The sequence below is a fragment of the Callospermophilus lateralis genome, chromosome 14 (assembly GCF_048772815.1).
Source record: "Callospermophilus lateralis isolate mCalLat2 chromosome 14, mCalLat2.hap1, whole genome shotgun sequence".
Classification (NCBI taxonomy): Eukaryota; Metazoa; Chordata; class Mammalia; order Rodentia; family Sciuridae; genus Callospermophilus; species Callospermophilus lateralis.
In genome coordinates, this window is record NC_135318.1 from 51,261,002 (window position 1) to 51,287,156 (window position 26,155).

Genomic DNA, 26,155 nt, shown 5'->3' on the forward strand with positions numbered 1-26,155 from the left:
AACAAACAAACAAACAAACAAAAAAGGTTAAATTCTTAAATAAAATAAAATAAACAAAAAAAGCATGTTATCCATCTACGACCACAAAAAAATTAGGGAAAAAAAACATATTTCTCTAGCAACAGTAATATGAAATAGCATTTTTGTCCACAACTAAATTTCACGAAGACACCTTTAGTACTCAGATTTTAGAGTCTGTAATATTTTTAGGCATTAAAATGAACCAAGATACTTGGATGCTTGGTGTTTCAGGTCAGGAAGAAAATTTGGTTGGATCTGAAATATTAGGTTGTTGCTAGAAAGAAGGATGCAAGGATAGAACTACATAGAAGCCAAAAGACACCATGTAAGGGAGCTTCCCCTGAACAGGTTGCAACATTTGAACATCAAAACAGAAATGGCAATAACAACAATAAGTGAGTAATTGGAACAAGTCTAGACTGTAAAGCATCATTTTGATGCAGAAGGAGGAATGCTAACTAAAAGTGCATACAAATGTTGTTGCCCTACAAAAATACGATGTTTTGGCTTACTTTGTTATTACTTTCTTTAATATTTATTTTTTAGTTTTAGGTGGATACAATATCTTTATTTTACCTTTATGTGGTGCTGAGGATCAAACCCAGTGCCTCCTGCATGCTAGGTGAGCACTCTACCACTGAGCCACAACCCCAGCCCCTGTTATTACTTTTAATAAGTAAAAAGGTATTGATCTATACAGATTTTTTTAAAAATTTGTATACTTTTCTATCCTACTAGCAGGGAGAAGTATGCAAAAATTTGTCAAATAAATAAAACAATTCGCCAAACGTTGGGACCTACTTATTTTCCAGACAGGATTATTTTCTCCATTGTATTGTTACCAAACTACTTTGATTATTTGTTCCTGGAAAGACATTTTCTGCTGGTATTGTTTGGACCACAATTTCCTAGCTATACTCTTATGTATTACCTGATCTTCTTAGGGCTTGACACATCCAAGAAAATCTTTCATATCTATAAAACACACTATTGACCAGAAGATGGCTCCACAGAGCAATAAAAATCATTTGAAATCATTTAAGTCTGATATGTATGTAAATCATTAGTGCTGAAAATCTCTGTATGAATTGTTTTTCATAATCATAATAAATTTAAATAATTTAAAAGCAAACATTTGACTTGTTAAATTAGGTAGGCTAAATGCTTTGTTGAAATTTTAGAAGCAAATACTTTTCAAGATTCGTCATGAAGTTGCCATTGTTAACTTCTGCCTCAAAATTTACCCATATTTATAGAAAACTAGCTTGATACACATAACAAGAGCAAATCCTCTGGAATTAATTGCCACTTTTAAGTATCATCTTCTAAACAATGTAAACAAGATCAGGAATACTCAGCCATTGTTTATTGTTTATTCTGATCTAAAAGTAATGTGATGCCTAGAATAACAAATGTACTAAAATATGTTCTAGATAGGCCTTCAATGAGTTTTAATTTAAAAGACAAATTAAGCAATTCAGAGTAAAGGTTCATTCTTCAAAATAAATCTAAGAGTAAATATACATACAATATCAATTTCCCTTAAAGTTCTTATGTACTACAATTTACTTTATAATCACAGTTCTGGGGAGAAAAAAAACTTTTTTTTCCCTAGATTTTACTTATACATTCTTTCTTGTTCATTCAAACAGCTAACTTTATTGAATACTTGCTCTGTGCTACACAAGATTTTTTTAGGCACTTTATGTATATGGATTCATTTAATTCTCAAAGCTACCCTATGAAATAGATATCATTATTATCCCCATTATTTAGATGAGGAAGCTGAGGCACAGAGATTAAATAGTCTAAAATCAGACATATGATAAGGAGAAAATGCAAACTCTGGTGGTTTGGATCTAATTCTGATGGTCTCCTATGTGTTTATTCATCAGAAAATATTTATTGACGGATTATGGGGTACACATTGCTCTCCTAAATGTCATACAAAAATACATACACAATCTCCATCTTCAGTGCTATCATCAAATTAGCGAGGATAGTAATATAGACCTCTCCTTTGCTACTGTGGAGGATTAGATTTAGGACTCTCAAGGATACCAGGATCTGAAGATATGCAAGCATGCCCCTTATACAAAAAGACTATTATTTACAAATAACCTACACCCATCCTCCCTGTATACTTTAAATCATTTCTAAATTACATATAATACTAAATACAGTGAAAATGCTATATTATAGTCATTATGCTGTAGTATTAAGGGAATAATGATAAGAAAAAAGTCTGTACACGTTCAGTACAGACATTATTTTTTGAATAGTTTTCCATGAGCAGTCAGTTGAACTGTGGATATAAAACCCATGGACATGGAGGATCGACTGGATTTACATTGCAGTATGCTTTATACTTTATTGCAATATTCAAATGCCCATAAATATTAAAGAACTCTTTAAGAAAACAGTGTAGAAAATGGTACAAGCTAGTAATAAAATACCACATTAGTGGCACATTAGTAACAGTAATTTTAACAATAAAGATAGGCAAAAGAAATGATACCTATAGACTAGAGTAGGCCGATATCATTTTAACGGAGGTGTTGAGAATTGAGTTGAGGTAGGCCTGGACAGTGGTAGAAGACTTGGGCATGCAGGGCGAAGTAGGAAAGGTGGTCATTTTGGCAGCGCCCCGCTCCCTACAGAGACTATCAAGGAACCAGTTCAAAGACCTGATCAGAATAGAGTGCAAGGTAGGTTGTGAGAAATAAGGTAGGGTAGGAACATTCTTTGGAGTCTTTTTGAGTGTTAGGAATGTTAGAAACTAAAAGGGCAAGTAATTGATAAGTAATAACTAACAACACAGCACATTCCTGGGAGCTTATTTAGCTGCTCAAGGGCACTATTACATTTGCAAGGGAACCTTAGAGTTGAAAATGCTATTAGAGTTAAGGATTTTGCAATTGTATAAGTCATTTATGGATTGATGAACCTTTCACTACCGCTTATGAACTGTTCTGAAAAAAAAATCCAGAGCCACTTGATTTATGCATCTATGCTAATACTGTTTCATAAAAACTAATGCTGTTTTTCTGCTTCATTTATGATGCCTTTATGCTAATTTGTCTTTGTGTATTTTAAAATTCTTTCCTGCACATACTAGGCCTTTATCATTCCATTCACTCTCTCTTTCAGCAAAGGTACTTTAGCAGAAATATTTATTAACACAGGGGTTAAGGTTATACATGAAAATGTATGTCTCTTTTATGATTTAGAAAAAGAGTTGTCTTCATGACAAGAGAACCAGGAGTTCAATTGTGTGAAGGATAGTGAAAGTATTGTCTAACATCATTTAGAGTAGATCAATGATTGATGAAGTGACCCAATCTGAAATATACATTGCAGAAAACTCACTAAATTTTGAAAAGAGTAGGGTGGTCAGCCTATAAAGTAGAGATTCCAAATGCAAGTTGTTAAGACACCTCATAATCTTTCTTTGATGTGGAAACCACTTTTTTTCTCTCCTTCTCTCAAGTATTGTAGGACAGTACTTACTGTTTAAATGAAAGGACATTTTAAAAATCACTCTTAACTTGAGAATTTACTCAAAATAGAGTGACACTCTTGGGTTACAAAGCTGTAACGGGAGTTCTAAGCCGGATGCCCAACTCTGGGGGTCCCAGTGAATTTGGTCTAGCCATTCACCCCAGAAACCAAATGGAATGATGAAATGCACAAAAGGAATTTATTCCATTGAGCTGTATCGAGAATACAAGAGGGATCCAGCATCCTCAGCCCTGTCTCTGGGAGTACTGACATAAGCTCCAGATTATATAGGCCAGAGGGCCTATCCTATATAGTCCAGAGGGCATTATCCACCAGCATTAGTCAAACTGTGGTCTGGTTGATCATTATGTCAGGATTGGCCAAGGAGGTCCTTATCAGCAGCAGTAAGAAAGTTGCTGTTTCAACTCAACACAAGATGTTTATCAATCAGATCTGTTGTTCCTGAAATCCAAAATGACTACAGGAAAGAACAGGTCAGAAAAGCAAGATAGTGCTAATTCTTTCAGGTTTAGGGCAGTGACTTTTGATGCTACTCAGTGGTCTAGACATCTGCAGACCCAAGTGAAGTCAGTGCTCTTGCAAAATCAGCCTGAGTCCCTGTTATTAAACTATGACTGGAAAGCCTTTAGGAAAGCAGGAAATAATTTCATTTCATTACCACCCATCTACATATTGAAAATGTGACCAAGGACAAAACCTTGGGGATTTGATCCTGTGTACTGACAAAGGCTAGCTCTACTAAATAATCTGTACTGAAATTTCTTTACTTTTAAGAGTGGGAAGCATCGGGAAGGAAGTAAGATAGAATTCTGAGGCTTTGGTTCAAATCTACCACTTGTGTGAGAAATACAGGTAAACTATACTAGGTGCATATCAGTTAACATCAGTGAGAGAGAAGAGGGGGACAGTGACATTTCTGAGATCATAACAAATAGATTTTCCAAGTTTAACCTATGAAAGCTAAAGGTAAGACAAAAAAAAAATACTGATCATAGTGAGAAGGGTTCAAATTCTATCTGGTCAAAGGTTATAGGCCAAGTTCTGAAAGAAAAAAAATAGTTTAGTGGAAAATAAGAAACAAAAACAGGTAAATGCAGTAGCAACATTTTTAGAAACACCAACCAATATAATTACAGATTCAAACTTTTAAATGAAAGTGTAAAGTATTTTGGTTTTGCCTTTTTTCTTATACTTATTTCCTCCTTTTTTATTGTTATGAATGTGGGAATGAGAATCCAAGAAATGACAGGAGATAGGCAATGAATGAGAAATGGAGAAAATGGTTTCTCATTTCTTTGTCTTCTATATTTAATTACACATTTTGGTATTTCTTTCCAAGGCATATATTTTTAATAAATTTCATTCAATATATTCTATTTATACTTTGCTATCTTGAAGATGAGTCAATTTAGGAAATTTAAGATTATAGCTATTCACCATCCCCAAGGTATGGAAACAATTTATGTATCCATCAGTAGACAAGTGGATAAAGAAAATGTGTTCTCTATACATAGTAAAATATTATTCAGTCCTAAAAAGGGAGGAGATCCTGCCATTTGCTACAACATAGATGGACCTGGAGGACTATTTTGCTAAATGAAATAGGCCATACACAGAAAGAAAAATACAGTAAAATCTCACATGTGAAATATTTAAAAAGGATATGTATCCATCGATCTATCTATTTCCAGGCTGGAAAGGGGAAATGGAGAAATGTAGTCCACAAGATACAAAATAGCAAATATGTAGGATGAATGAGTGAAAACATGTACAACCTGAGGAATATAATTAATATAATTAGTATATTGTATTCAGAGCTTTTACTAAATGAGTAGATTATAGTGGCTCTTGCCACAGGGAGGGAGAGTGAATATACCAGATGATGAATATGTTAAATTTGTTTCATTATAATAACCATCTTATTATAACATCTGGTATACCTTAAATCTACACAATAGAATTTATCTTGAAAAAAAAAAAAAGACAAATGCAATGGGAGAAGAATGTTTGTTTCAATATTGTTCATAATACCAGAAAAGAACATTCTGTTCAACAATGGGACCTTGACTAAATGCATTATGCCACAGCCAAACACTCTAACCATATCCAGTCTTCAAAATAGCAGTGTAGGCGCTGCAGATATACAGCTCAGTAGCAGCATGCTGCCCTAGCCTGTGCAAGGCCCTGAGTTCAATCCCCAGTACTGAAAAAAAAAAGTTGTTTTTTTTTTTGTAGAAAAAATGTAGTAGTAGTCATAGTCGCTGGAGCTAGCCCTCTAAAGTCCTCATTACCTGCCTGGTATTGTCCTAAGTGCTTGGCAAATGTTGACTCATTTAAATATTCATGACAGCTCTGTAAGATAGGAACCATTATTTATCCCCACATTACAGATAAGGAATCTAAAGTAATCATTTCAGTTAAAGGACATATCCAAGGGTCACAGTAAGTGACAACCACATTGAAATTCAGATGGGGTAACTCCAGAGTCCTCTGTGAATTGTTAGATAGTAACAAAGAAAAATGCTAATTATTTATCATTAGGAAAGAAAAGCAGGCTGATAAAAACAGTTTGAGAGACCTAACTCCAATTCCGTATCAATTATTTTTTAAAAATCAAATGACTATACAAACAATGAAAAATTATCACAAGGGTACATACACGTTATAATGTTAACGACACTATCTTTGAGAGGTTTTCTTATTCCCTTCTTTATAATTTTCTATATTGCCTATCTTTTCCTTAATAAAAACTATAATTTTTTAATGAGGAAAATATTCCCAAGACAAAATGGATTCTTTTGGTAAAATCAGGTCAACAAATGTGACTTTTATGCACCTTCTGGTGCAAAGCTGTGGAGAGAATGTCACCTTCTGGAAAAAGCTGTCAAGGGATATGCCTAGATCACGTCATGCCAAACCTTTTGCTTCAGAGCAAAGTGGGCTTCAGACTCATTAGTGCATAAAACCAGTGCTTGGGAGGTGAGCTCTGTGGAGCAAAAAGCAGATGTTAGAATGCTGAATCTGGTGGGACCTCCAGTTTCTTAAGTCTAACCCCTCTCAGCTGGTAGGCACTGAGGTTGGAGAGGTTATCCATGGTCAAGTCAGGTAACTTCTGGGTTCCCTTATAGAAAAGGACATTAGCCCTATGAGACAGAACTCAGCAGGAAATTTTACACATCCTTTTAAATTTAATCACAGAACAGCATGGCAATAGCAAGAGGGCATTGACTCGATTTTTATTTTTTCACCGAAGTTCACTGAGAAAAAAATGGGGGGAGAGAGGATGGAGAAAGCTCATGGGTGTATCCCAGTAAAGATTTACCCATATGACTTTGGGCAGTTCAAAATAAGCTGTGATGGAAAAGAATCTGTCACAGTCAATGATGCGGACTCGTAGCCCTCCCTTCTGAGGCTGTGCTCTACAACAGGGCTGGGTTACAATTCAGAGCCTGTGTAGGTGACCCAGAGTTCTTGGACTTCCAGCCCAGTCTGGATTTCCTGAGGGAAGCTATTACTTATTCAGGCACCACCCTCCCAGAACATCACAGTGACTCATGTGAGGATAGTGGAGAAGGCTGGCAGTCTAAGCAACATGGTTTCCCAAAGCTTGACCTTTCCAGCGGTTACTCCCATGAACAGGGCCAATCAGCAAGTTCTGCCCATAGAGCAGCCACTGCCCTTAGCTCTCCACCCTAGCTGGGCATCATCCAGAATTTCTCTCTGATCCTGTGGTCTCACTGCTCTCTTTGGCTCACTGATGAGGTGCTACCTCTAGAGGGCAGTTCAAGCAGAGCTTTTACTGAGTTCTGAAATGGTTGCACTTTGCAGACTTTTTTTAAAAAAAACTGTTCAAAATGTCTTAGTTTGCTTTAGTAAGACAAACCTCTGTTCCCTCATAGTTTGCTTTAGTAAGACAAACCTATGTTCCCTCACACAATGTCACAATTTTAGCTGCACTCTTGAGCAATTTTCGGAACTCCAGGAGGCAGACCAAATACGTACACAAGTATTTACAAGGAAGAATATGATGACAGCTACTAGAGTGGCAAAGAAAGACAAAGAAAGAGGACTCAGAAGGCTGAGGTTCAGCTGAGGTGGTGAACAAAGTTCTTTGAGGCAATGGCTTTTGAGCTGGGCCTTAAAGGTCACCTGGATTTTTACAGACTGACTTAAGACAGGAGTTGCAGGGGAAATGATATATGGACAGGAAAATGTCTAAACAAAAGTTTTAGTTGAGAAAGAATGAGTTACCATAGCATAGCAAAATGAGAAATTCTGCTGTCTAGAATAGAGGTATCCTATAGCCAAGGTAAACTAGGAAAAGACCACTGAATCTATGATTGCTGTCAGTTGTAAGATGCAATCTAATTTTAGAGACATTTCAATGCCTCTTTAAAAAAAAATGTTTCTTAGAATTGATGAGACACTTAGCTGGGGTCTTATTGTAGAAGGTCTTGAAAACCAGGTAAGAAATGGAGATAAGAAAGCTTGAGGCTGGAGCTGTAGCTCAGTGGCAGAGCACTTGCCTAGCATGTGTGAAGCACTGGGTTCCATCTTTAGCACCACATGAAAATGAAACAAATAAAGGCAAGCTGTCCATCCACAACTACAAAAAATAAAAAAAATAATAAAAGAACAAAGAAAGCTTTTGAGCAGGGCTGTGATGTTGTGCTTTATGATGATGCTGTAGTTGCTGTGGATAACACTGAGGTAGGACATGCTGTGCGAGAATTACTGTGTTAGTACAGGCTCAAGGGGATTAAAGGGGGAGTGGTGGGAATGGGAAGGGTCAGACATGAGAGTCTTTTCCAAGGAAAAAATCAAGTGAGTCAACTTCCCAGACATGGTGACTGAAAGAGGAGACAAAAATGAATTCCAGATGGATTAATGAAGAAGAATCCAGTAAGTCTGTCATTTTAATTTATGTTTGTTACTTATTTATACTTCCTAGTTACAATTTTTTTCCTTTCCTGATTTGTGCAAGATGGTAGAGGTTTGTTATTCCTGTCTTCCCCTATTTATAAAATTTTGATTTCCAAAAGCAAACAAACAAAAACCTCCCAAACAAAAAAAAAAAGCAAACACAAAGAAAAGGGATGGGGGTATATCTCAATGGTACAGTGCTTGCCTAGCATGTGCAAGACCCTGCATTCAGTCCCCAACACTGAGAACAAACAAACAAACTTTTTATTCCCATCTTTATAGTGCTAATGGTGGCCCTTAAAAATTTAAACCTATGCTTTTACATCAATATCAAAAATTAAGTCATCCATTCTCCAACAGAATGAAAAATTTAGCTGCCTTTCCCCTCATCTCACCCTTATTCCCCCCTACTTAAGGCTTTGGTAATATCTTCACTTTTGGAATTTTATTTAGGGACTAGATTCATACACATTTCCTATCTAGTCATGGCTCCTATTTGATTGTGCTGTGCAAAAACACCCCCTATAAAAAGAATTGTTTCAAACCACCAAACATATATTAAAACTTATGGAAACTTCCATCCCAAGCCCTGCTTTGACCTTCAGTTCATGGTTCCTACCTACCTAAATTCCTCACTACCTAAATTGAAATGTTCAATTTGCAACACCACCATGATTTCAGTTTCCCTAAAGGTTATTTTAACTCTACTGATCTTAGAGTTCTCATGGTTGAATTAGCATAAATTTTACCTTAGGACAAATACTTCTAGAATCAAGTATGCAGTTCTCATGGCTGCCCCTTAAGGAAATCACAAAAGATATTCAGAAGGTGTAGAGAGGTACAGTAAAGTTTTTAAAAAGAAAAGGCTGCTGCTGAGTAGGGACCAACAGAAATGATGAGGGCTCTTGAGTTCTAGAAAGCAATGACTTAAGAGGGTCTATGGTTAAAGCTTTGAAAATCAGGAGGCAAAAATGAGATACATCAACTGATAGAATCCCTACAGTAACTTTAGAACAGTTCTTGCAACTTTTAAGAAATAAATTTAGAGAACAATTAAAACTATAGTTTCACCATAGGTAGTTTTGTTAGCTTGTTTTTTCCTCCAAATGGACTTATTACCCTTTCCTGCCCTGCTCTAATCCTGGGAGACTGACCTTATATGGACAGCATCAACAAATCCCCCTGGCTTCTACCTTATGATTGGGTTTAGTGAGTGAGATGGAGACGAAAGGCACTGTGGCAGGAGACTGGAAGGTGGAGGAGAGGGAATTGGGGTATTTACTACTCAGCTCTTTCCCAATCATAGCACCCAAAATTGGCTGAGACTATCTACCGAATGTCAGACATCTTGTCAAACAGCTCTCTTCATAATCTTTCTGAGGAAGAGCATCTTTGCTTTCTCAGTCCAGATTTATGGGCAACAACAGCACCTCATTGTTGCTAAACCCATATACTACTCTGCGCATGCCTTATACATAGTGCCTACTAACTTCTCTCAATTACCTACAGGCAGTATGTCATGTCTTTGCAGACCCATACTGAATCCTGACAGACACTTTAGCAGACCTAGAGATCCCTGTAACTAAGAAATGGTAAAGGTAGAAAATACAAATGTGAAAATGACCATGGATAAAAGAGACTAACCCAGGGCTGGAGTTGTGGCTCTGTGGTAGAGCACTTGCCTAGCACCTCTGAGCCACTGGGTTCGATCCTCAGCACCACATAAAAATAAAATAAAGGTATTGTGTCCATCTACAACTAAAAGAAATATTAAAAAAAAAAAAAAAAAAAGACTAGCCTAATTTGGGGAAGTAGGCCAATATTAAGCCATTTTGAGATTGTATTTTTGAGGTCAAGGGGCACCTGAATGGTTGTCTGGAAGTAGATTTTTTCTTTTTAGAGAATGAATGTTTCCACTATCGGTCATCCTGGGAAGCAGATCATCCCCATGTGGGACATGGATTGAAATTACAGACTGTAGGAGGGATTTTGGCCTTTCTCTGTGTTAGAGGCCAATTTGGTCCTGGACTTTGAAGTATGGAGAGGCCTGAAGCCAATCAGTGCTGGTGCTGAACTGTCCCCAGGGCAGCAGCAACACTGAGCTTCTGTTTTCCTCAGGAACCGCAGCAGGAACAACAGCAGTTCAGAGGAAACCAACAGCATATTCTGTGAGAGACTTCAGGTAAGCAAACTGTAGGCCCCAAAGGTATTGCATCCACATTGTACCCCACCAAAAACCAGGGAACATTATCAGGATGTCCTCTTTGGACCACAGGAAAATATTTCTCTTTCCTGAGACTGAAGTGGGAGTAATAGTAGACATCAGTGGAGAAAACTGGGCCTATGATAATAGAGCGTTCCTGAAGATCAAAGGCTGAGAAGTAGGAGAGAGCTCTCTTATAGAGCCTAACAAGGTAACATCAGTGAAGTAAGTTTCAGATAGGGTGGAGAACACTTTGAAAGAGTTAAATCTCCAGCAAATGGGCTGATAGGAGAGAGTGCTGCTCTATTTTTGGTATAAACTGGCAGGATGCTTTCCATTGCCATAGACTGGCAAGCTGGACATCTATAGGTAACAGAAATAGTTTCTAAAGGGTTAGGTAAATCCTATGTCTGGTGAATTAATAGGAGTTTACTGATGGAAGCTGAAACACATTCCTGACCTTTCGAGATTTATACTAGAGAAACCAGGCTTCCCTTCCACAAAACTCCTTTGGTATTGCTGCTGGGTCAGAAAGAGGGATCCGATGGGAATAGCAACATTGATGGATGTTTGTTTTTATTGAGGTTCTGCAATTCATTCTCCCTGTATTAGATAGAGGAATCATTCTTGGGGCTTTCACAAAGTTGATGTGATGCCCTGATTCCTATTTTGGTTTAATAGGCTTAGAATCTTATAAGGGCCAAAAGAATTCTCCTTAGTTGTATGAGCCTTGTGCTTTTACCAAGATCTTGTCCTCTGCTCTGGCAAGAGGAAGAAGGGCCCTGTGTGTCCTCTGAAAGGACATCACCTGACAAACCCTAATGTAATATGGAACCTGGGCTCAGTTAATATGAGCAGCGAATCCAAGCATCATCCAAAAATATTGCTATGCATTATTACCTTGGATCAGATGCATTCTCCAAGATTTTTTTAAAAAATATCAAAGTAACATACTGTTTTGTAACAGCTGAAGAAGATAAATCACTAAGAGATGATTCTCATATGAGGAATAATTTTTTCTGTCCTTGGAAAATGTTAATTAAACTTGAGGGCTCTGATGAGCATAGTATCTTAAGGTGATAACCCTGGGATATGGAAAGATTGAGACTTAAGGTTTTAATATAAATTCTTCTATGAACCAAATATCCTGAATAAGTTTGAAGCCTGAAGTGCCGGACTGTCTCCTGTCTGCTCCAACCAATTATGTACAACTGGGTTTCTCCATAGGCATAATCATTATTCTCAGGAATTTCTGAACTCCCTCAAGGAGAAGTCTTTTTCAATGGGAAGAGAGTGAGACCCTCACCAGAGTCAGTTCTCCCTAATCTGTCCCTATAACATCGGACCAAACAGTGCATCTGCCTAACCCCAAGTTTCCCTGTCTCCCTGTCCTCTTTTGACCTTTCTACTTAAATCTGAAGTCATTTTCTCTGAGAGCATGTGACTCAGGCAGCATAATGTCAGGGATCAGGGCTGAACTATTATAGACACAGTGGATTAGCAGCCAAGGAATGATTCCTCTGACTCGGGCTATCTAGGGTTCGCTGAGGATTCATTCTCTGGCAACCAGACCTCTTGGACTATAATAGCCTTGTAATTCTGAGGAGTAATCCTGAATTACAACATGGCAAGAGTCATGATGAATGAGCTCATTTTTCTGGGTGCACTATTTGGGCATGTTATCTCAATTATTATCAATCTCCAACAAAGGGAAGCATTTTTGTTTCTAATTCATTCTATCTTAACTCTGTTATGGTTTCGATTATATGGCACACAATGGCCAGCTCAACTTGGTCAAGCATAGAAATTTATAGGATTGGTGAAAAGTTTTCCTAAGCCTTTTATTGGCACTAGAGGATGGATGTGAGTTACATATTATTCAGGACCCTGCTACACCTACAGTAATAATGTCATAAAAGGAAGGTCTATGAAGATAGTCAGATTGCTTTATTTTATTTATTTGTATGTGGGGCTGAGGATAGAATCCAGTGCCTCATGTGTGCTAGACAAGTGCAACATTCCTAGCCCAGTACAGTGGTTTTCCTTTTAAAAAATAAATGTAGGGAAATAGTTTGGTAGTTCCTCTAAAGTTTAAACATAAAATTCTTATATGACCTAGTAATTCTTCTCTATGTATCTAAAAAATTGAAACAAACAAATAACACTACTACACAAATGTTCATAGAAGCACTATTTGCAATAGCCAACAGATAGAAACAACCCAGATATCCATCAAAGATTGAATGGCTAAACAAATTGTGGTTGATATATGCAATAGAATATTTTTCAATCACTAAAAAAACTAATGAGGGCTAGGGTTGTGGTAGAGCGCTCACCTCGAACGTGTGAGACCCTGGGTTCAATCCTCAGCACCACATAAAAATAAATAAACAAAATAAAGACATTATTAAAAAAAAAAACTAATGAAGTACTGATACATGCTACAGTATGGATAAACATTGAAAATACTATGCTAAGTGAAAGCCAAAGGTCACACATTGTATAATTTCATTTGCATACAGAAAGATAAACACATCAGAACAGGAAGCAAATCAACAATATCAAGGGCCCTGTGGTTGCAATGGAGTTTTTTTATAGGGTGATAAAAAATTCTTTTGGAATTTGATGTAGTTGTTGCTTATACAACATTGTGAATGTTCTAAATGTCACTGATTGTTCACTTTGAAGTGGTGAATTTTACGTTAGATGAATTTCAACTCAGCAAATATAAATTAAAAATAAATGCCAAACCAGCACTTTCTTCAATTGTCTATGTTAAGCACTATGCCACTCAGATTATCCTTCAATCCTAGGCAGTAGGACTATAAGCCCTATAAAGAAAAACCATACCAGCCTTTGATAATGAGATGCTATTTCAGCCACCTGTAACGCCAGATTCATAAAGAGAAGCCTGACAAAAGAGAAATGATATCAGTCCTCATATTTGTTGGCAGCCATTTCAAAATAGAAGAACCATTCATTTCTCTGACAGCTACAGAGCTCAGGATTAAATTTTTTTATGCTTCACAAAAATGTACTTTCAATAGAAAATTGATATACCGGTTTTTATGAAAAGAAATCTTGCAATTGGTGATCTGCAGAAGAAAAATGACCTATTTCTGTTGTACATTCCTTTGCATTAAAATCTTAATGCAAAGATAAAGGTAAGAATTCTCAGTGTCAGGGGATGTCAGGATTGCCATTCATCACAAAACCAGAAGGGCAAGAAAAATAATTACAACTTTGGGAAATAGATCCAGTGAGGGCTAGAGGAAAAAAACAAAAGAAAAGAAAGACAATGGTGTGAGAATTTGGTACCTGTAACTTGAGGATGTCACATGTGTTGGTGACCCTCATCCTCCCTGCCCAAGGAAGGAGGAAAATGAGTCTAACTACCCAGGGGGGCTTTTGATTTGGCATTAACATGTTCTTGCTTTAAGAATTTAAAAGGCTGAAATAAGACACTGAGAGAGGCCACAATTGTTTCCTTGGGAGATATTTAAGACTCAGGTGAATACACTTTTCTCTGGGAAGCAGATGGATCTGGGCTCTGAAGTGACAGTCCATTCCTCTGACCCTAGGATAGCCATAACAGATTAGGAGAGAGCAGGATAGAACAACTCCTTTCAAGTATCTCCATTGACCTTTCTGCCCGGACCTGATGGAATTCCTTCATGATTAACTTCTTGCTGACCTATCTTTAGTGGGAATAAAGATTAGAGTTATGATTTTTTTTTATAAAGTAATCTTTCAAACAGTAGAAGCTGATTGCAATAAACTCATCTCCACCCAGATAAATTTTCAATTTTCTGGGTTTAAAAATAAAACACCTTAATCCTTAACTTTGTTTCTTATAAATCCATTTGATCATCTTTGTGGCATTCTTATCACTGTTTCAAAGCTTTTTATTGTCCTTTGAAATCATCTATATAATTGGGCAGCCAATTTTTAGGAAATAAACAACATTGCTTTCTGAATAAATACACTAAAATAACAGAACATTTGAGTTGTCTATCCATTTGGCTTAAGGATAGTCACTATTGCTCAGTGGGCCATAGATGAATCCTTGTTTGGGAGAGGTTGGGTTGTGCAGTCTGCAAAAAATATGTTATATCATTCCAATAGTAATTAGATGTTTTCATCAAATCAGCATCTTCACACTTCCTTAGCTACTGTCTTTTAAAAATAAAGCAATAGTATCAAAATAAGATTGTAAACTTAAATATTTGAACAACAAGTAATAGTAACACTTGCCTTTATTGCTTTTCGGTGTCCTTTAAGACTCTACAGTCGCAGTGATTGACATGCAAAGTCTCTGGACACCTTTTGGTGGGGGAAAAGGTCAGCATGTAGATTAATCAACATCACAAGACACACTCAGTTTTTAGAATTCTAGTGTAAAAGCCTCACGCCATAGGGTAGATTTGTTCCTCCAACACTTAATTTTTTACCTTCAAGGAAAATTACAGTGTATCTTTCTTTGGAGTTTCTAACAAAAATTTCAGCTAGATTTTGAGTAATTTAGAAAACCAAATGACCTTTTGAAAAAAACAGGGAAGAATGTATAATTAAATTTATTTTCAAATAATAAATGCAAAACTGAAATTGGTTCATTTTGAAGGGAGAAAAAAGAATATTGTTGGGGCTGGGGATGTGGTGCGCTCGCCTGGCATGCGCGGGGCGCTGGGTTTGATCCTCAGTACCACCAAAAAATAAAATAAAGATGTTGTGTCCACCGAAAACTAAAAAATATTAAAAAATTCTCTCTCTCTCTCAAAAAAAAAAATATTGTCATCTATATAACAAGAGATTGACAAGAAAAATGCAATGTAGAATTTAGACATAAGACACAAGATGGATCTAGCTCAAACCATATTGGAAATCTGATTTTTTTATATATGAATCTGAGGACTCAATGAGTTAGTGTCGTTTATGCAAGAATTGTTATGCCAGATTCGTGGTACCCCAACAGACATTCAGGAGCCGAATACAATGCAATCACACATGAGTCTACCATGTGAGAATGGCTTCCGACATATTCCCCCTTTCTTTTCGCAAAAATGAGGCAGCGGTTCACTCTCTGGAGTTTCTGCATTTTTGTTCTGAAGACTCGCCATCCTACAATTATAATGTAATAGAGAATTAGCAGCAAAGAGAATAATCCAATAATGTACCAGGCCGAGTGTTTAAGAATATTTCCAGGGTTGAATCTATTTAACTCCTTTAATATTTGGTTAGCCAAGGAAGAAGGATCTGAAAAATCAGCTCTATTATTTTGAATGTCTTGGATATGGTGATGAAGTTCCAGAATATCCAAGCTATTATTACTATTTTGTCAAATACCTAACAAATGGTTTTTAACCTTCTCCCAATCCCAGAGAGACGTATTGTACTTGGCAGCTGTAACACACACATACTTATAATTAGCATGGCATTTAAGCCTTTCTTTAAATTTTAAGGCTGAAAGTTCATTACCTATGTCAATAACAGTTGCCTCTAAGGCGTTTAATTTAGTTTCAATCTTTTCATCAATATTTACTTGATTACGCAGAGCCTTGGAAGTATTTTGAGCTAAATTATTAAGAAATTTTGTATGTTGAATATTTTGAGACAATGTCAGAGACGCAGAGACAGTTGATGCAATAAAAGAGACTAGCGCCAAAACACCAACAATTATAACTCCAATAGCACGTTTAGGTCTTGCCAGCTGGGCATGAATTTGCTGTAAGACTTGTAAACCAGCATCAGCATACCATGGCTCTGAAATATTAGCAGGTGATAAAACAAAAGAGGGCTGATGAAGTATCAGCACTCCTTTTCCTCCATTATACCTAGTAATACAATTGGTTAGGTTACATTTTTTACAAGTAACAATATATCTGTCATGTATCCATTTAACTTTTACATTTTCAATAATTAAAACATAAGGAGATTGGACACAAGCTCATAAGTCATAGTAAGATCCCTCTTTACAGTTTTTGCCAATAAATCTTGGTAAGGGTTTGTCTGTAAAATGTAAGAATTTTGAGGCAGCAATTAAACGCCAAATATCTTTTTAAACACCACCTTTACTATAAGTCAAAATATTACTAACAAATCCTGCAGGTGTCATAGCAGAATTTCTTCGTAATTGTCTCTTATCAATTTTTGGAGACCAGTCTAAAATATACCCACTATCTTTAGACACCTTATGTTGTACAGGAAAGGGATTTATACAATCCATCCATTTAGGAAAGGTGCCAATCTCAATTGTAGAACTATTTGGACAGTGGTGTATCTGTGGAGGTTTTGTAGAAATGACTGGCTTATCATGGGAAAGTCCCATCTTAATTACTGATCTAGTATTAAGTTTTAAATCTCCATAAATAGAATTATTTGTCAGTCTAGGTCTACCAATCGCTGTCTTTTCTTCGAATGATACTTTCAGACAGCCAGCATGTTTATCGTGGGACCAACACAAGGGTAATTGGGCACTATAGCCAGAATAATTAAATCTAGTCACATGATTGGGAGTAATATGAGTATCTGTAAATCCTCCCATCATGAATGAGTCATTAGTAAATACTGGAATAGATTCTCCAGTCCACACAGCTGGGTGTACCAGGGGTGGATCTGGGAAATATGTCCAGTAAGTGTCTACTTGATCCCCCTTTACCTGACAGCCCAGTAGGGCAATTACTGTTGCTACCATCATCATTGGGGTCCTGTTTTCTCCTAGGTCTCGAAGTATTCGGGAAGCCTGGGTTGTTAGCTTCTTCACATCTTTCCATGAAATCAGCTTTTTTGGCTGGGTCAATCTGGTCTTTCTTCATCCTTTTCCGATATCTCCTCCTTCTGGATGGGAGCTCCTCTGGGTCGATCCTCAGTCACTTGAATCTGGGTTCTATCTCTTCCATGTCTGATAGCACGTTCAGGCACCCAAATAGGACGAGAAGAATGTTCTGGGAAAATACAAGCATGTCCTCTGCCCCATATAAGCACCGGGTCTGGGCCCTTCCACTGACCGGTCTGTAAATCTTTCCACAAAACTCTGCCTAAAGGGCCTGTTACTGAGGGAGACATTTGTCTCTCAGCAGCAGTGTGACCTTCTGCGTCACAGTTTAAAAAATTTAGAACAAACAAGGCATGATTAAGGCTATTTTGGGGAGTCATAAGCCTATCCCCCCTTTTTAATTTTTGTAATTGAAGTCTAATAGATAAATGAGCTCGTTCTACAATGGCTTGACCTTGGGGGTTATAAGGAATTCCTGTTTTATGATTAATTTTAAACTCTTGACAAAATTGTTGAAAAGAAGAGCTTACATAAGCTGGAGCATTATCTGTTTTAATCTGTATAGGGCATCCTAAAACAGAAAAAGCTGCTAGGCAATGAGAAATTACATTTTGAGAATTTTCCTTAGTACCTACTGTGGCAAAAATAAATTTAGAATAAGTGTCCACTAGGACATGCACATAACACTGCTTACCAAATTGAGGAATATGAGTTACGTCCATTTGCCAGATTTGATTTGGTTTTAATCCACGGGGATTTACCCCTGATGGCAGAGATGGAGTGTGAATAACACACTTAGGGCATTGGCTTACAATCTGACGAGCTTGTTCTCTAGTAATATTAAATTTTTTACGTAAGCTAGAAGCATTTTGATGATGCAAGGAATGGGAAGCTAGCGCACAGTCATATGAAGACATCTGTTGACAAAAAGCTACGAGTTTGTCAATTTTGTTATTACCTGAAGCTAAAGGTCCTGGAAGATTAGTATGAGCTCGTATATGTCCTATGAAACATGGATATTTCCGCATTAGCACTGCCTTTTGTAAATTATGAAATAATTTAAATAACTTTTGTGATGAAGTATACCCAATAACTGAAGTTTCAATATTTTTAGTAACTCCAACTGCATATAAGCTGTCAGAATAAATGTTAATAGGCTCATTTGCAAAGTAAGTTAAGGCACAAATCAGAGCTTGAAGCTCTGCTCTTTGGGCAGAAGTATAAGAAGTTTGTATTACCTCTGTGTGAACACGACTATAAAATCCTGCTTTACCTGAACTTGATCCATTAGTGAACACTGATAAGGCTTCATCTATAGGATGGGCATGTACAATCTTTGGAAAAATATGTGACGTTAATGATGTAAATTGTATAATCTTATCACGAGGATAGTGACTATCTATCTGGCCAGGAAATTCAGCAAAAGCTATTTGCCATGAGCTACAAGTTTGAAAAAGCCAATTAATCTGTTGAACAGAAAATGGAATAATTATGATATTAGGTTCAGATCCAATTAATTGTAAAATCCTAGTTCTACCCTTAATTACTAATTGAGCTATAGAATCATGAAAAGGAATTAATGTTTTTTGAGGGGAGTGGGATAAATAAATCCACTCAATAACTCCTAATTTTTGCCATATGGCTCCTGTTGGTGTATGTTCAGTTGGAAATATTAATAAATACACCATTTCCTTAGGATCAACTCTAGTAAGCTGTGCATTTTTAATTGCATTTCCAACTTTCCTTAAAGCTGTTTTAGCCTCTAAAGTTAGCTGACGTGGAGAGGTTGGAGAAGGATTTCCTTGTAATATCTGAAATAAAGGACTTAACTCAGAAGTAGTTAGTTTTAAGGATGGCCTCAGCCAATTAATATCTCCTAATAGCTTTTGAAAATCATTAAGGGTATGTAACTCCTTAATTCTTATCTGAAGATTTTGAGGATGGATTGTACGTCCTTGAATTATCTGACCTAGATATTGAAAAGGAGACACTTTTTGAATTTTTTGAGGAGCTATGCATAAACCCATTGCTGTAAGCAAAGTCTCTAACTGAGTAAAAATTTCTGAAAGTACCTCTGGATTAGCATGAGCCAATAATATATCATCCATAAAATGAATAATATATGCATCAGGAAAGCTACTTCTTATGGGATCTATCACCTGGTCTACGTATTTTGGGCACAGAGTAGGACTATTACGCATTCCCTGTGGGAGTACTTTCCAGCAATATCTTTTAACAGGTTCCTTAAAATTAATTGTTGGGACAGTGAAAGCAAATCTCTCACAATCTCCAGGATGTAACCTTATAGAGAAAAAACAGTCTTTTAAATCTATTACCATCAAGCTATAATCTAAAGGAATGGCTGTGGGAGAGGGAAGTCCTGGCTGTAAGGATCCCATAGGCTGAATTGTATGATTTATTGCCCTTAAATCCTGCAGCACTCTCCAATTTCCTGACTTTTTCTTAATAACAAATATAGGTGTGTTCCAAGGACTAAGCGTTGGTTTTATATGACCAGCCTGAAGTTGTTCCTCAACTAGCCTATGAATTATTTTAAGCTTTTCCCCTGAGATGGGCCACTGAGAAATCCATATAGGCTCCTCTGTGAGCCAGGTGATTTTTTCAGCTGTCTTAGGGATCGGGGAAGTACTCAGGGCCCCTAATAAAAATTTTGGCTTGGAGCATTTACTAATCTTTGTCGTGGAGACTGGTTTGTAAACAGATACTCTTTCTGAAGGGTCTCCTTATCATCTCCAGGAAAATACCTCTGACTAACTTCCTCAACTGACCTTATAGAGTTAGGAGTAACTAATAACAATCCCATTTTGGTTAAAATATCTCTCCCCCATAGATTAGCTGGTAAAGGTTCTGTGCTGTCGCCATTTTGAAATTGGGCTTTTAAGTCACGTGGCTGAGAAGAACTCTGAGCCCCTCTAGGAATCTCTTCCGCAATTTTCCTCTCCAGGAAGATTGTCTACCTCCCTTGGAGGGCTCTCTAGGACCTCGGAGGTATCTCCTTTTTGATGTTGCTCTCCATAATCTCCCTGTCGAGTAACCTGATTTTGCAAATTTAAATTTACATTTTTAACTTTGGGCCTGGTCCCTAGTGCCTTTGTTTTTAAGTGGCTTAAGGGAAAAGGAATTAACTTAGCCTCAGGCGGATTTTCCATTTGAATAGACTTGATAGCCCGTTGAATGCCTTTTAGCAGGTCTTCAGGGGGCCACGAATTCTGGCCCATATATTTAAAAAGACAAACTTCCAAGGCCGTCCAGGTTCTCTGAATATTATTTATGCCTCCAGGTAATTCATTAGAAAGACAGACCTTTTGTAACTTTCTTCCTAATTTCTCCCAAGTAAGTAAATTTGGAGATTCTTGTTCACAAAACCAAGGACAATATTTACCTACAATCTCTAAGAATTGTAATAACTGAGCTTTCTTTATCTGTTTTCCTTTCTGATTAATTATACTGTCTAAAATATTTTCATTTCCTTATAGGTAGAAGTTGAATTTTTTATTTTAATTAATTTAACGTCTCTTTCCTTCAATATCTTAAGGTACTTTTGTGACCCAAATTGTCACCACTTCCTTTTGTGACCCAAATTGTCACCACTTCCTTTATCTTTACTATTTTTCTTTATCTTTATAGCGCGCTCCCACTCAATCTAGCTAATCTAGAATGCCCCACGTTGGGCGCCAATTCTACCATGCGGCCAGCGCAATGGTTTCATTAATGAGGTTCTTGGCATAAAAGTTAGCTAGCGAGATCGAAATAAACACACAGACTCAGTTACCTTTTTCTATGACCAGGTCCGAGACGGCTCCCCTCTCTGGTTCCCTCCTCTAACCGCCCGGCAGGGCAGCAAGGATTACTCAGGGCTAGCAGGAGAGAGAGAGAGTGAGCACGCCAGGGAGTAGCCTTTTATTGGGGAGCAAGAAATTCAGGGGATAATTCCATCCAATGAAGGTTGAAGGGGGGGCCGCACTCCAAGGTCAGGGCCAGTGATTGGGCCTCCGGGGTCAGTGGTCAGTTACACCCCCACACGGACAGGTTCTCTCATCAGGAGAGGGCCGGGAAAGCTCCGACACAGCCAGAGCGCCTCAGACCCTAACCGGGAGTCACCCATGTGAGAATGGCTTCCGACACATGAGTCTTTATTGCAAGCTTGAGCCTAGACTCACGACCATTCCCGACGCAGCGGTCCCAGGGAGTGAGTCCTGGTCCTTTGTTCAGTGAGATTTTATAGGTTTTGGGGGGGATACTCTATGCGTCACAACATCACACAGCAAATCATTACATACCACGGGAAAATCAAACAACAACTCTTAACATTGATTAGCACATTCAATGGCGAGAACAAGTTGGAAAGGGGTGATTGGCTAGTCCAAGAAGGGGGTTCATTTGAACTGATTGGTTTAGGCGACAAGGGGTGTACGTGCTAAACTAGATGGTTTCCCAACATGTTATCAACACCATAAACTACTTGGAGGTCATCTGGCATTCCAGGTATTTTCCCTGTCTTATGCTGATTAGAGGTTGCTAGGGGGGTTGCCATAGGTCCTCACCTAGCCTAACAGTCAGGGACACCCTGCAGACCTCTCTTGTTATTTACAGATAAACAACTCAGCAGGGTGGGTATGTACTTAGGAGTGCTCTGTGGGTTTTTCCAAGGACAAGGGTCACGCCCCCTTCCTTAGGACAGGCCTTGAGGTAGAAGCTGCTGTTATTTATTTATTTTTTTAAAATGGGGTCTCATTAGTTTCTCAGGATAAGCCAAGAGCTATTCCAGAGGTTAAACCAAGATGAGAACTGACATGGGGAACCTGATCACAGAGCCAAGAGCAGAGCTTCAGTCCAGGACAACATTCAGTTGGGAGCTGAGGTTGTAGCCAGATATCTCAGGCAAGGACAATGTTGGAAAAAGAGTGGGCATTATGAAAACCTCACCTACTGCTTTGATTTCTAGCTTTGAAGACTTGGGTTTTTGTTTGTTTTGTTTTTGTTTTCACCTACCCAATGGTAAGGGTTTGATGGTAGACCCCTAACAGATATGTAATGCATGCGAATGTGACTTTTTGTTTGGGAAAAGAATCTCCCAGTTGTAATTGGGTTAAGGGTATTGAGATAGGATCAATCTGGATTATCTGGATAAAACCTGAATCCAGTGACAGATATCCTTGTAAGAAAGAGAAGAAGATATAGACAGAGGCAGAGTCTTCCATAGTGTAGTCACAAACCGAGGAACACCTGGAGCTACCAGAAGACGGGAGAGGTGAGACAAGGTTCTTCCTCACAGCCTTTGTAGAGTGGGGTACTGTCTATCTCTTGAGTTCAAATATCTGACTTCTAGAACTAGGAGAGAATAAATCTGTGTTGTTTTAATCCTCCAAATTAGTCGCCATTTGTTATTACAGCGCTAAAAGATGGATAAACCAATAACACTATAGTTCTCAATCCAGAACCACATATGATTTTTAAAAGCCCCACTTGACATATAATCTCTGCAGCCTCCTTCCTGACACACCACACACACACACACACACACACACACACACAAACAAACACACACACACTTTACCTTATTAGCTAAAAAAAAAGGCCCATGGGGTGACAGTTTGGTGTAAGAATCAGGGTTCTAACGAGGGATACGTCTGTGCTCATATCTGCTCTTTGGGTCAATATCCCTTCTGGATACCAAGTTGCAGAACTATTTCTGATACTTATAGGAGTAGCAAAAATAGCAGCTACAGGAAAAATCCATTATTACTTAATAAATGAGATTTATTTTAAGCATTTTTTCCCTAAAATGTGACATATAAAATTATGTCATAATTTGGCAATAAGAAGATGTAAAGCCAGGGATCTGATTAACTTGCCTTCTTGAAGATCCCGTGGGGATGACAAGCTCTCTTAAGACTTAGTCCAAATTGTCTCAAGAAGGACTATTCTATACACTGGGACTATCACATGGATGTTTTTTACAATTGCACATACAACTTGATTGAACTTGAGAACAGAAAGTGTCTGGTAATTTGGAACAGTGATAAAGATTTACAAGTTACTCCTGTATATCAAGCTCCCAGTCTTCAATAGATAAATTTATCAACACTAACACCAATTCATAGTTAAATTTAGAATAAAAGTTCTCCACAAGTTGGGATCTTTGTCTGGTTCACTGATGCATGAACAATACCTGTCACATTAAGTACTCAATATTTGTTGAATGATTTCAAACTCACTCAAACCTCATTTAAAGAAAATTAAAATACCCAGTATATAACCAAACATGCTTTACTTAAGAACCACACTTTGAAAGTATTCATGTTATTAGAATTACTCATATTTGTTTCTATGTCATGAACACATTTAAAATCATCAGTTATTGAATGGATATCTATGGCCTTTTCTGTAACCTAATGAAGCCCTAAACTATTATCATGCAGGCCAAGACTGGTGGCAACAAATAGGCAGAGTCTTTGATTGCATTTCAAAGTCAAAAGATGCTGTATGTGGGTAACTTATTTTATCATTTCAAATTATTTTATTTTACTTTATTGGTACTGATGATTGAATTCAGGGGATCTTTACCATTATACTGCATTCCCAGAATTTTTTATTTTTTATTTTGAGGTAGGGTCTCCACAAGTTATTTATGGCATCGATAAATTGCCAAGATTGGCTTCAAAGTTGCCATCCTCCTGCCTCAGCCTCCTGGTCACTGGGAGTACAGGTGTGTGCTAATGCCAAGCTATCATTTTAGACTATTGATATCTTTTCTTGTTTTCATCAGTACTGATAGCTCTTTCTGTTGAAAGAAATGATGTTAGAGGTGGAATCAGGAATGGTTGGTTATTTTCACATGATTAAAAATAACCAATAAAGGCTTTCCCAGGAAAATAATGTCACCTCCCCTTTTTCTCATGACCAACTGACAGTAACAGAATTAAAACAGTGATTCTTCTTGCTTTCTGATAGGGATTCCTTTATATGGTCATTCTAATTTTAGCTCATTGGCTTTTTAAACTGTACTTATGATTATTTTTATATAGGGGATTGGGCTTGCCCACATTTATTAAAAGACATCCAGATTGACCACCAGAAAGCAGAACAGGAACAAAGTTTATTTTAATTTAACAGTTGTTCTGGTATTGAAGTTCACCTTACCAAAAAAAAAAAAAAAAAGGAGCGGGAAACTAACAGCAAGAAGATAAGTGTTAACTGAGCTGCCAGTGTGTCTGATACCATACCAAGAATAGTCTCTAGTGATCCTAAAATTTAGGATCAAACTGCCTGGGTTCAAACCATGGCTCTGTTCCTTACTAGTGTCCCTAGATAAGTTAGTTACTCTCTCTGTGCTATGCATAATAATATCATTATAACAATGAGAGAAAACAAATCGTGACATGAATAGAAAAATAACAGGATTAAGAGAAAAGAGGGATACAAAAATCTATCTGGCATGATTCCTTGATTGCCTCAAGGAATTTATAGACAAGAGGAGCCATAAATTATAATTCAGAGTACTCACTTTAAAAGTATCACTAGAGGAAAGAATCCAAGATAGCGGAATAGAGGAGATCACAATCCTGGCTGCTCTGAGGCATGAAACCAAGAAAGTAGACAGGCAGCCTCTCCACAGGGTGGGGGAACAAAAAGTGGGGGTGGGGTGGGGGGTGTACTTCACTGGAACCTAAAACTGAACATTCAAAGCAGATCAGGGACACAGGAGGTTGGATATAATAAAATAAGGAAAAAAAAATCCCCAGTAGCACAGCTGCTGCCACAGTCTGGCCGGAAGCTCCAGCCAGAGAGGTCCCTCTGTGAGCACATAGAGGGATAAGGGACTTAAAGGAACCCACATTTTGGGGAGGCCTGAGGCCTCTGGGTACAGAGCATTTAGATACCAAGGACATTGCCCTGTGAACCTGAAGGACATGCTGCAGGATATCTGTGTGGGGGAAAAGAAGCCCCTGTCTCTCCAGCTGGCATCTGGAGAACAAAAAAAGGAACCATTTTTGTCAGTACAGCATGGGGACTGGCAACCGAGGAAGCTGATCCTGGCAAACCCGAGTTTGGCCTGAAACACAGGCCCAGTAAACACATGCTACGTGACATAGAGTGTGCTTAAGTAACCAGAAGAAAATCAAATGTGGAGAGAGGTTTACACAGGGGACAACTGGTCATGGAAACCTACCCGGCTCTACCCCTCCCCCTCCAAATCGACTGTTTTCAGGACCAGCTGGGAGAGACACATGGCCTAGAACTCAGAAGTGACTGGGCAGGAGAAATTGTTTGGAGACTGAACCCAAGACCTGGAAACATGGGGTCTGCAGGTGACATAGGGGACTAAGAATTGGCTCCACATGACTGAAACCCAGGGAAGCCCTGGTGTAAAGTCCTCCAGCACAGACCAGCGAGTACTACACCCTAAAGTTGTGCTGATTTAAAATCTCCAGACCAATAAGTATTCAGTGAAGAGCCTGGAACCCACCTAAACCTAAATCCTGCCTCCAGGAACTCTGCCTATGGGATTATGTCTCTTAGTCCAGCAACCCAGAGGATGGAGCATCAACCTCCAGAAGACCCCACCTAAAACTGATAAGAAGAGAAGCTGAGAATATTTTGAACTCCAATAGAAAGAATTCTTTAGCTTTTCATCAAGATTTTTTTAAATATCCTTTTTCACTGTTTAATTGTGACCTTAATGGTACATG

The 26,155-nt window shown here is 37.9% G+C and overlaps 2 protein-coding genes across 26 annotated transcripts in view; both read right to left on the reverse strand.

The window, feature by feature from the left end:
- Positions 1–26,155, reverse strand: part of Wdpcp (WD repeat containing planar cell polarity effector) — a 519,910-nt gene that overhangs the window by 402,305 nt on the left and 91,450 nt on the right. The window contains exon 1 of one of the 25 annotated variants that reach the window (XM_076833813.2): positions 13,006–13,022. The exons of the other annotated variants lie outside the window; for them this stretch is intronic. The gene's annotated coding sequence lies outside the window, so the exon portion shown is untranslated. Of the gene's footprint in view, positions 1–13,005; positions 13,023–26,155 lie in introns of those variants that run through there. 25 annotated transcript variants of the gene reach the window in all.
- LOC143380643 (uncharacterized) lies at positions 13,455–18,353 on the reverse strand. Its single transcript, XM_076833821.2, has 3 exons — positions 17,325–18,353; positions 15,684–15,787; positions 13,455–14,367 (listed from the first exon to the last, which is right to left on the reverse strand). The coding sequence occupies exons 1-3, from the start codon at positions 17,479–17,481 to the stop codon at positions 14,296–14,298; spliced, it is 333 nt and encodes a 110-aa protein (XP_076689936.2). The 5' UTR covers positions 17,482–18,353; the 3' UTR covers positions 13,455–14,295.